At 32.9% G+C, this 12,793-nt stretch overlaps 1 protein-coding gene across 6 annotated transcripts in view; it reads left to right on the top strand.

Moving 5' to 3' along the window:
* The window catches only part of Med (Smad/Smad4 homolog Medea), a 77,557-nt gene that overhangs the window by 46,208 nt on the left and 18,556 nt on the right, over window positions 1–12,793 (top strand). For all 6 annotated transcript variants that reach the window (XM_089107041.1, XM_089107038.1, XM_089107037.1 and 3 more), the window contains 3 exons: window positions 918–1,103; window positions 4,390–4,499; window positions 7,290–7,426. In XM_089107041.1, the coding sequence (XP_088963167.1) occupies window positions 918–1,103; window positions 4,390–4,499; window positions 7,290–7,426 (433 nt within the window). The remainder of the gene's footprint in view (window positions 1–917; window positions 1,104–4,389; window positions 4,500–7,289; window positions 7,427–12,793) is intronic.

Consider the following 12,793-nt stretch of genomic DNA (forward strand, 5'->3'; position numbering starts at 1 on the left):
ACTGGGGCACTGTATCCAGCAAGTCTAATTTTTGCAAATTGATAATTTTTCTGTCCTAGTTTAATGGGCAGAAAATCACTTTTTTCTTGTCACTCCTCTTTAATTAACAAACTTTTAATTAACAATTAATAATTAATTAATAACAATTAATAACATTGGTGTTTATTAATTAATAAACTAATAAATTAATTAATGGTAATTAAACTAAAATTAATAAAGGTAATTAATAACATTGCTGTTTTCTTGTCACTCCCCGCAAAACACAACTTACTAAATAATCTTTTATTCCTAATGTCAGATGAAAATCCGTTTGTAGATTGTTGGAAACAGAGGAAAATATAATCCTAAAGCCTTATGTAAATTATATTCGGGTTTTTGTAATCATTCAGTTCTGTACCTTACTGGTTTTTACCCTCTGTTAAAAAAGAAAGATGTCTCTTCTTTGCGCGTCTAGTACTTTCGATTTTGTAAATTCCTTCTTTTTCTCCCTCCGCAATGGGAAGATAATGTCAAAATTCGGATTGAATTATGTATTTGGGAAAATTGCCATGTTGATTAGAAAGTATTAGATACAGAAACAAACCAACTACCACCATTTCGTTGTCTTGAGTGTGTATTGTTTTTCGTAGTTCGTGTCTTTTTTTTCTCTTTCTTTTTTTTTCTTGAGTGCATATTTTTTTTTCGTAGATTGCGTCTTTTTATTTCTCTTATATATTAATCCGCTATTTACCTTGTTGTCATTAGTGAATAAAAAAAAATAAAAAAGGCAATTTTTTTTAAATCAGATTTTTGAGAGAAAGGCTGAGGGGGTAAAATGGCTAAATTCTGGACTAAAATACCTGAGTATTTTACTTGGACTGAGTTCCATCAGTACTTTTGCTCATAAATGGGTTTTCAATTTATTAACTTCATTTTAGGACAATCTCAGACAACTCTAACTCCTATTGGTTCTTTACCAGCACAACAAGGCCCACAGCCCCGCCCATTACAGCCGCCAGCAACCCAAATGCCATCATTACTGCCTCTAAACCCACAAGGAAGTACTCTAACATACACTCAAACAATGCAACCCCCAGATTTACGTGCCCAACATCCTGGTTTCTGTGAGTATTTTAAATTGTGATTGTGATATTCTAGGCTAAGGTGTGTGATTTTCTAGACAGAATGAATTTAATAATGTTGAAAGTATCGGATGGAAAGATAGAGCTGAATATGCTGATGCACTCCAAGGACCCACTTTTGGTGATTATTATTATTATTATTATGTTATTATTCATTTGTTGCCCGTCACAAAAAGAAACACCAGATGGAGTAATCACTAAAGATAAAACAAAAAAGGGCACAAACACACGATTGACAATTCAAATACATGACAAAAAAACTCTTCATTACATACTTTGTATTAGTGGCGTTTTTTTTGCGTGGTTTGGTAAGTGGTTCAATCGTGTTATTCCAATTTTTAGTTTTTGACAAAAAAAGCAGCAACAAGGTTTTAAAAAAAATAGTTTTTTTTGCGAAAAGAGAAAAATCGTGTTGCCTGTTCGACTTTCTGTTTCCTCAAACTTAGAACTTGCTCTTTGTGCGTGTTGCGTGTTCGATTGGTCCCTATCCAGATAGAAAAAAGTTATCTGTAGATGAAAAAAGAAAGGATAAGATGGAAGGGAAGAAAATGGACATAGATCCTGCTGAATATGCGTTTTTGAATAGAGGCCAAGGTGAAACATATGTGTACAAGAAAACAGGCAAGTAAAAAGCTCAGAATTTTTCCACATGTTTCCACAGTTTTAAATATTTTGCCACTTTTCCTAAAATGCGTTTTTAGACGTTCAACCAGGAAGATGGGCAGAGAACACGAAAGCGACAAAAACTGCGTTTTTGGGCTAGAACATGAAACTTGGAACATGAACCATGAAACACGGAACTTCGAAAAAAAACGCAGCTATTAATATGGACAAACAATTATTGCGAACAAATTGACGACCATGGGTGATGGGAATTCCTTTGAAAACGGGGTAAAGATTTGTTAATACTCATATTTGGGTCTACAAGGTTACTCATATTGATCATTTTACGGTTTCTTGTCCAAGGAGGCAAATGTAAAATATATTTGGCAATTCCGAAGAAGATTGAACCTAGTTGCTTTTTATCTGTAACTGAAAAAAAAGAATCACAGGAAATGACATCATTTTTCTGCTTTAGTGAACCTTTACTCCTCGCAAATGAGTTAAAATCTGTAGGCCTATATAAAATCGGTTTGAAAATTCTCATATCGAATTTGCGATCTATGAATACGAGATCGAAATGTCGCTCGTTTTACTCCGGGGCGGGAGCAACGTACACAGATGAATTGCTTTTGAAAGTGTTGAAAGACACTAAATCTGAAAGTAAGTGCGCTAAGAACGAGAAATAACTAATCACTAAAGTCAGTTGCTTGTCCATCGTACCTATTTTCCAAGAAATTATTTTCAAATTCAAATTCGAAACTACTATCATTGTTTTAAATATGGGGACAATTTTCCGCGGTGAGAGGAGGTAATTTTCCATAATTTTGACTAAGATTTGCATATATTTTTCCGACTCTTTGCATATGTAATCATTATAAATTAATTGGAAAATTTATATAAATATAGGGTGAAGGACAACTATATTCAACCTGGGATTAACTCTATAGTAAAAAGTATGATGTATGCAAAAAATCGATCTCCTTGTTTATCGATTCAATGCATTATCCTCTTTTTCAATTTATGGACTCGATTCCCCAATGAAGGTAAGTTTTTACAGGGGGTAGTGATTTCCTGGGGATAAACTTTCTAGAAGAAGAAAGGCCCGTGGGGAAGTTTTTCAAATGCTTTTAAATTAAAAAATATGATAGTTATTCATATTCAGGAGGGATAAACAGCGGGGAAAGGGAGTGGGATTTTCTCCCGAGAGAATTTTTCGTGTTGGGGGTGGTTCCCACGGGGGGGGGGGATTTTTTGCGGGGTAGTTTCCATTAAATTTCCTTTCTTTTGAGATTTCAGCCGTGCATAAACTTTTCGATATATAGACTTGATTTTTCAAATGAAGGGGTATTATCAAGGGGGATTTCCCAGGGAAGAATATTCCACGATGGAGAAGGGAAGTTTGTTCGGGTTGAAAATGGTTTACAGGGAAAATTTTCTGTGGGAAGCAGGAGAGGAATTTTATGCGGTTGGTAATTTCCCGGGGAAATTCTTATTGGAGGGGGTATTTTCTGCAGGGGAATTCTCCTGGTGGGGGGGGGGGGATTATACTTGAATTTCTTTTTTTTAAGATTGCAGCATCATAAGGATGACAAGTGTGCCGTAAATGTTCATTCTAAAAATATAGGTGGCAACCCTAACATAGACTTACATTTGACTTACATTCCACAGCATTTCATGAACTATAAGATAATATACTTATTCCCAGCACAGTACATTTTCACTGGCACCATCTTGTTAGTGTAATATTTACCATCAAGGTGTTAGGTTTTCAATAGTCTTGAACTGCCAGTAGAGGGTTCTCTTATGACATCTGCTTTGAGGGAAAAAAAAATTAGGTTGCAATTTTGTTTATATAGCCTTTTTTTATAACTCTATTCTGGAGAGTATTCGGGCGGCTCAGCTCTTTGGGCTTCTTAAAAGTAAGTTAAAGAGGCGTTCATTTGGCCCTTTTTTTTTCATTGTTATTGGTATTACTGGGCTGATGATACTTTAGGCCTATAATGGTATGTTTCCTAAATTTTCCTGAACTTTAAAATTCAGAATGTTTCCTGAAATGTTTCCTGATCTTTAGGCCTAAAATGGTATACGTTTCCTGAATTTTAATTGTCAAATTGTCTTAATTTAGAGTAAAAACTATGCATTTAGGTGCCAGTAAATCAAAAGTTTAAATTGGTTTGTAATTTCAAAGACAGAACAGACCATTTAATTTTTCGTTTATGTGGGTGTTGGTATAAGCCAGTTTGTTAAGTTGATATTTAATACGGATCATTATTAATTTGAGAAACATATTCTTTATTAGTAATAGGATGTAATTCACCTTTTTGAAAATGAATTAACCCAATTGTTTTGTCCTTTTTTTCTATGAAAAATCCTTCCAGTGACCCGAGCTTCAGAAATTGACATCTATCTTTACTAGATACGTTTTTATCAGTAGCCTGTGTATTTTGCTGATTTAGTTTATGTTTTATATTTTATTTTTGTTATTTTTGTTTTTTTTATATATTTTATATATTTATATATTATAAATATATATTTATATAATATATATTTGTTTATTTTATATATATATATATTTTAAATATTTTTATATATTAAATATATTTTATATATTTTTTATATATTTATATATAAATATATTTTATTTTTGTTTATTTATTTAATTTAGGGGTGCCAGCCCCGGCCATTCAACAAGAAATGAATATGCTTACACCTGTTTCGAATCAACCAATGCCCGAATACTGGTGCTCCATTGCTTATTTCGAATTAGATACTCAGGTAAGCGGCAAAGGGATATTTATTGAAAACTCAATGTGTAATGAACTACTAAATTTAAAGTATCAAGGACAAGGGCCGTATTCAGGATTCTTGCTTGGGAGGTTATTTTTTTTGGGGGGGGGGATGGGGCTACATAAAAACGCATTAAAAATTTTTTTATGCATTTTCATTACGTTTTTACGAGTTGGACAAACATTTTTTTCGGGGGTGGGGGGGGGGGGCAAAGCTTCTAACCCCTCCCCCGAATACAGCCCAAACCAAAGACGCTAAAAATGAAATCTGATTCTTCAGATTGGTTAAGCTTAAACTATCACAACCATTTACTTAAAAAAAGAAAGAAATAAAACTATCAAAAATGGGGTTTTTAAAGGCTAAACGAAAATACTGAAGAAACACACAAAGTGAATATTTCGAGACAACAACTGCCTCTCTTCTTCAGCGCGAACATAATAATATAATTAAGGAAAATGCCGAATAAAAAACAAAGCAAACGCGGAAAGTCAACAAGACCAATGAAAAAAAATCAAAAGATAAATAAAGTTAAATAAATGCCAAAAATTATAAGAATTAAAACTAAGGTTAGGTAATTGGTTTTAATTCTATGTAATTTTTGGCTTTGCTTGTATCATTCTGTTGATTGATGTATTACTCATAGGTCAGCTGCAGATAGTTTAAATGTTTCAAACATTGGTTGAGCTTGCCTCTTTCACGATTCAAGTGTGGCAACAGCGGAGAGGATCTATACAACAAAAAGAATCTTAAAAGCTGTATAACAACCACAAGGAAAATCGTAGAAAATCCCGGTTCTCAGTTGTAAACAGACCGAAGATGGCGTCAGGGGGGCATCAGGGGGTCATCATTTGATTACCTTGGTACTATAAGTGTATTTAAATTAGTACACCCCAACTGAGAATACTAACTGTCAAACTAAATAATTTTTATATCGCTTTATATTTATTGTATATAATAATAATGTATGTTTTTTATATTGTATCTATATTTTTAATTTTTTTTATCTGTTGATAATAAGTGATATATTTAAAAAAAAAAGGTAAAAGAAGAAGAGCAGGGTCATTATCCCTTTTTGAGGGGACAGAACTCTTGTGATGTTTCTGTAATTTTCATGAATTGGTCCGGGAATTGGCCCTTCTCTCCTCCTCAGCAGAACAAAACATAGAGATTCAGAATTTGTCTAAAAATTAACAACAGACAAAAAAGTAAATTATGCTGTGAATATCAGGGAGCAAGATTAATGCCAAGGCTGGGGTCTGTACTCTCTGCCTCCCTCCCCTCTATATTCTCCTGGACTTAACAAGAAGTGGTGATATAAAATATCGCAAATTCTAGAAGATGCTGACATAATTGTGTAACTTCGCAAAAGGTGCTTACCTGAAATTTTGCAGCTTCACAAACAGTAATCACATAAAATCTTATAACTTCACAAGAATGTATTTTTCAATGTCTACCCCCCCCCCCCCGAATTGGCTCCCCTAATTAAACTAACCAATCTGAGAAGTGTCCGAAAGCTTTTAACTTTTCAAATGAAGACGGTTTAATCAACTGTTGGTTAAGCTATCTTAAGGGTTTTATGAGGAGATTTTACCTCCCCCCCCCCTTGTTTTCGTAGCCCAAAAGTTTAAAATTACACTTTATCTTATCCTCACTCTTTAAAAGCTAATTTCTTGTCATGTTGTTTTATCTAGTAAAATTTCACCGGTTGTAACTGAGATCCTTTGGAGTAATGGTGGTAAGGCTCTTTAATGTAAGCTTTTTATTCGTTTATCACATATCAAGTGGTCCACCAGATCACTTGGTCTGATATATATATATATATATATATATATATATATATATATATATATATATATATATATATGTATTTATTTATTTATAGTTATAGCTACAATTCAGAACTGGGAGTTTTTTTAAATGCTGGATTTTATTTATGCAACATTTTTGACCAAATGAGCAAAAATTTTTCACTTTTAGCTCTCAGATGAAGTGCGCTCAATTGTTGCCGCAAAAGTTAATTTTTTCCACAAGGCATGGCGAAACATCACCGTAGGTTGCCCTTTTAATCGCTGCTGATTGCAAATCCGTTTGACACATCCGGACATGCTGTTTAGTTTGTTATGGCAAGGATCGTGCTATTTCTTTTGTAACAGTCTTATGATTGTCATATTCTTTTTGTTTTCGATAGACTCTTCACAGATATCTTGTTTCTGTAGTAAAAACCCAAAGTTTAACGCACGTGAGTTTGACCGCCATGAAAGTAATCATATGCGCGAACTTTTTTTTATGAATCTGAATGGTCTACATCCTTTTATTAGTTTTCTTCGGAAATCGGGACAAATTAATTAATTGCTATTACCACTTAATTAATTACCAGTAAAAATCCTGTCGGACGACAAGCATAAGAGAAAAAAACTGTTGCTTATATTGTTTTTGAGGACCAGAAAAAATCACCCCCCCCCCACCAAATACAAAATTCAAAGTCACTTTGACCCTTATTTAAAAAAAAAATCACCTAGAGATTGAAATGTCCGATCGACGGAGCACTCTCTCAGTATTCTATGACCTCTGGTTTGATGCGGTCACCTCCAAAAAAAAGACACAAAACCGCGCATCCTTGTTCATCATTTATGGGTAATGCAACATTCTATATTGTTATTGACAGGGGCCTGAATACTTTGTTCTAGGGTTCTCAGATATGTTGATATAGGATATAGATTAAGTCCTTATTTTTCAAGGGTATATGCCTTTTTTTCAATCTTATTTTTTTTTTATCAGGTTGGCGAGACTTTCAAAGTGCCCTCGTCATGCCCAAATGTGACGATAGATGGGTATGTAGATCCAGTTGGCGGTGATAGATTTTGTTTAGGAGCTTTAAGCAATGTTCATCGAACGGAGCAAAGTGAAAGAGCCAGGTATGCGCTTTTAATTATTACTAATTTTTCTTCTTTAAAGGATACTGCTTTAATTATTAACTGCTTAACCGCTAGTTTTGGCTTTTTTTGTATTTTTGTTATAAAAGTGTTTAAGCTCCTTTTTAGCAAGTCTAACTGTGAACAGGATCTGACGCTTTTGCTCTGCATTGAGATAATTTTATATCTAAAACATCATTTTGCGAGCCTCAACGTCGGCTGACTGTCTCAAAGGCAAAGGGTCCGTTAATGAATTCTCCCAGGGGACTACTTATCGTTGACATTTATTGACAATTTATGATTTGATTATGAAATTGTTTGAAAAGACAGTGGAATTGTGCCAAAGTGTTCAATCAAAGCGGGCTGAACCATTGAAAATTCGAAGAACTGTCAAATTGATCAAAACACATTTCTTTTGAAGCTGTTTTTCAAATTTTCGTAGCAGGAATGATTTTTGAATTTTCGTAGAACTAAAACGTTCTTAGGTACATCCCTTTCCTGAATTTTAAAAAAGTTTCTGCTCCGTTTGATCAAAAAAACTAAATTTACACTTCTTAATTGTATAAGTTTTCCTCAAACTAAAAATCTGTTTCTCCGGCACAAAACAAGAGAAGTTACAAGGTTTTTCCAAGATTTCAGGGAAAGTATAGGTTTTCAGTTTTCTGTCGTTTATTTGGATCGCTTATCCAAGCCCTACAAGTTATTGCAACACCGCCCAATCAATTCTTAATAGTTTGGCCACACAAACTAAAAAAGTTTATAATGAACGAGATAGGCTGATTTTTATGGTGTCGAATCCCCTTAATATGCTATGATTCAAATGCGTATGTCAAATTCGACAGAACAGTACAATGGAGGAGTCTAAGTTTGACACTTAGTGGAAAGATGCTTGATTGCCAGATTCTCTTCACCTTGTTGAAAATTCTACTTGTTTGGCCAATACGCCGCTCCTTTCTGCAGTGAGCTACAAGTTTCAATCATGCTTCTCAGAAGTTCAAAATTAACCAGTTGTTCCAACTCGTTGTCACCTCACTTGATCTGAAGCGAGGAGTTTGATGTTGCTATGTATTTTTGTTTGTGAATTTTGAGCCCTACGCGTTTTATTTTCGTGTTGATTTCATCAAGGAGTTGTCGCTTGCAATTCTTGAGGATAGCAAAGTTAAGGTCACGTAGGACTATTCTCTGTATTCAGGCTAATACCTGAGGAGTTGTATTTCTCGATAAATACTCAGCCACTATGAAGAAATTTTTTTTTTGTTTCGTCTAATTTCTCATTGAAGGTGCTCTAAAATATAGTATTGTACTAGGCACAAGGCTGTATTCAGGGGGGGGGGGGTTAAGGGGTTTGAACCCCCCTGAAATGTTTGTCAGAGTCTTGAAAACGTAACAAAAATGAATATTAGCAAATTTTAATGCGTTTTTTTATATTTTTTTTGTAACAACCCCCACACCCCCACCCCCCCCACCCCGAAAAAAATCCTGAACACGTTCTTGATTAAACAGTCGATTTTGTGTTTAAATTATTTTATAACAATTGAGCAACTTAATTAATTAATCACCTTGTTTAGTTATAGCTTAGTTAATTGATAAGTTACAAAGTACTAAAAACTGTGAAGTAAATCTACCAGGATTCATTGAAAGCTATCAAATAAATAAATCAGTTAAAAGCTTAAAAGTAAATAAATAAAATTAGTTAAAGCTGTTCTGTAAGTAGTCGACTCTTAATATCATCACCCCAAAATGAAAGGGTTGGTCAAAAGTTGGTGAGATCAGTATTGATTAAGGCAAAAAGGTTGCGTTTTGACGATGTTGTGACCTAAGAGCGAAATATTCCTATTCCAAATCTTCCAAAATTTAGTGTAATTTTTTCCGCTCTTTTGAACGGTCTATGTTGGGATTCTGTGTGACCTTCTGTTGCTTAGCAACAAAAGATGAAGTTAATTGATTGATCCCTCCCGAAAGGTTATGATAATTTCCTCATGGGAGAGGAAATTATCATACAAGCAATTTTTTCGCTCTTAGCTTCATTTTTACCTTCATTTATAGACGAAGGGAAAATTAAGATATATTAATAATATTAATATAAATAAGATATTTTAAACGAACGTTTATTAATAAAAATATTATTTAATTAATTTTTGATTAATTAAATTATATTTATTTAATTAACTTGATTTCTCCTAAGTCCCCCGGCCCTGAAAACTAACGCTCATAAATACACAAACGTTAAGAGGTTAATTTTCGTCATGGTTACTTTTCAGAGAAATTTTGGAACACTGAATTTTCTGTTTTTGGGAAACTCCAAAATTTTATGATAATGGAAGCACAACGGAGTGTTTAAAACCTTCATAATGTCTTTCTCGGAATGTGTTTTAGAGTAATAGGACTATCTTGCTCTCAGGTTGCAATATCCTGCCCCTCCCCTCCTTATAGTGTGTGGCTTCTTGAAGTAAATTCCTTTAGCCTGTTGAGTAATAGTGTGGAATCGAGGTGCCTAAATTTCCCTATTCTGTCCCCCACATTGCCCCGCCTAGCTAAAGCAACTAGTAAAAAGCTTAAAGGAACTTATTTATGTCTTCTGGACAGCATTGTCAAAAAAGTGCTATTATATTTTGAAAGAGCATAAACTAAGGAATCTAATGGTATAACTTTTGTTAGCATGTTTCCTTTAGATGTGGTCAGGGACTGCAAGTTTACCAAAACGATTTTTAACTTGGACAAATGATTAACAAATTATTCATTGACAACTTTACCTACACAAACACGGAATACAGCAAGTGACAGCAAACACCCCAGTTAAAATCAACACGACTATTCAGTGCGAAGGTCATGCCATGACCTTTTGGTATTAACGTTCTGTCTAGATAATTTGTTTGACATCAAAATTTGTTTGACATTGACATCTAGATAATTTGACATCAAATAGTTTGTTTTTGCACTCCACTTTTTCTTTCATATTACAGCTGATGCAGGGCTGCACCCACTGCTGTATTAGATCTGTCCATCACCGTCTACCGGTGGTGGTTCTGGCCTCTCTTGTGCCCAGGTCAAAATCTTGATTGACACCCCCCTCCTATCCCCTGTCAAAAATTTTCAGGCCAAATTTTAACAATATTTTCCATTAAATTTGACTTTTCTTACTCTAGCCTGTGCAAAATTTTTAATTATCCCGTCCGAACTGATTGCGTCTAATTCTTCACGTTCTATGCTCATTAACGCTAAATCACTTAGTCACTCCTGGCCTATTGTTGATCTGAAGTACGTTATTATTAATTTATTAGTTATTATTTATTTATTAATTATATAATTTATATAATATACTATATAATATAATATATTATATATTATATAATATATTATATATTATATAATATATTATATTATATAAATAATATATTATATTATATATATTATGTAATATATTATATTATAATATATTAAAAACAGAAAAATTTTTAAACAAGAAAAACGGGTTTTAATTTTCTATAAAGCAGTGAAATACAAAACAATTAATTATGCACAAAAGCTCCGAATATTTCGGCCCCACATCCGGGAGCCTTTCTAAACAAAAAAAAAAAAAAAACTTAACTTACATCACAATAAAACATACTAAACACATAAAGAGAAAGAAAAAAAACAAAAGAAAAAATATAAATAAATAAGAAACAAAACTCACATATTAAATAAACACTTCCATGCACTGAATGTATATATGATTCAACTTGCCTCGTCCCAATATATAAATGGAAATCTATCAAAAATGAAGAATATATTTATACTTAGACCAAAACAATAAAAGGTCAACTAACCCCCGGCCCATAACCCCTAATTAAATTTCACAAGTTCATCAACCAATTTATGAATTTTAAATTTAATGGATTCGTTTGGTTGCAAGCTTAGCTGCAGTTCGTTTACTTTTCTCATCATTTAAGCCATTCTGACCTTTGTTCGCAAGGTCATCTTTCGTTTCAGAAATATTATTAAAATCAGTACTGGTTGAATATCTTGCCTGCATTTTAATTAAACTATTATAAATTTAATTGATCCCACATTCGCCTTCATCTCTATTTATACTAGTACCCCCATATATTATCTTTTTTATTTCTATAATTTCCCTGAAGCTTTGTAAAAGTCCTACAGACGTATCTACTATTTTTGTTTGATCAAATAAAATACTGTGATGAGGAAAATTATAAAGATGTTCTGCAACAGCTGACTCAAACGTTTCTGGTTTTTTGTTTTGTTTTAGAGCGCAATCTATTGCATTCTTGTGTTGTTGTAGCCTATTTTCTAAAGTTTGCTGCGTTCTTCCCACATAAAATTTACCACAAGAACATGGAATTTTGTATACTCCCTTTTTCAAATTTCTCGGTATCTTGTCTTTCCCTTTATTTAACAACGAGCTTATATTATGTCCTGATTTAAATGCTGTATTTATATTATGTTTTTTTAATTCTCTTCTTAATTTTTGTGATAAAATTGGTATAAAAGACAACGTTATGTAATGTGTTTCTTTATTTGACCCATCTTCTTCTAATATTCTTGGTTCCGTCAAATTTTTTTTCCTTATTTCAATTATTTGAGATATCATATTTTCCGGAGAGCCATTGCCTATTAGAATATCCTTAATAAAAATTAGTTCATTTCTTATGTATCCTGGTGATGCTAATTTTAATACCCTATCCACTAAAGAAATAACCACACCTCTTTTTACTTGGATTGGATGATTTGATGTGAAAGACAAATAACGGTTGTTATTAGTCGGTTTACGGTAAATTGAAAATGCTAGTTCTTTATTATTTCTATGGATCAAAATATCTAGAAACGGTAACTTATTCTCTGTTTCCTTTTCAATTGTAAAAATTAATTCTCCTCCCAAATTATTTAAATGTTCCAAAAAACCTTCAATTTCTGATTCCCCGTAATTCCAAATAACTAAAATATCATCCATATATCTGCCCCAAAATTTAGGTTTTAAAAAATATGTTTCTATAGCTAAATTTTCAACATACTCTACATAAATATTTGCTAACAACGGACTTAAAGGCCCTCCCATTGCTAAACCCCTAATTTGATGGTAAAAATTATCTCCAAACGTGAAATAGTTAGTACACCTGCTAGTTATTCTGACTAAATTTAATATAGTTTCCAGTTCAATTCCCGAAGATAATTCTTCTATCTCATTTTTTCGTTCCTCAAGTTTTTTGGATAAAATACTAAACGATTTATCAAAAGGAATATACGTATACATGGATTATATATCAAAACTGAACAATCTAGATTCTTCTGATATTTCTACACTTATAAGTTTATCTTTTAAAAATTTCGAGTTTTTTATATACGAATTTTGGAGATATAATAATGGTTTAA

The sequence above is a fragment of the Artemia sp. Qi Xiang Cuo genome, chromosome 21, assembly GCF_049724085.1.
Source record: "Artemia sp. Qi Xiang Cuo chromosome 21, ASM4972408v1, whole genome shotgun sequence".
Lineage (NCBI taxonomy): Eukaryota > Metazoa > Arthropoda > Branchiopoda > Anostraca > Artemiidae > Artemia > Artemia sp. Qi Xiang Cuo.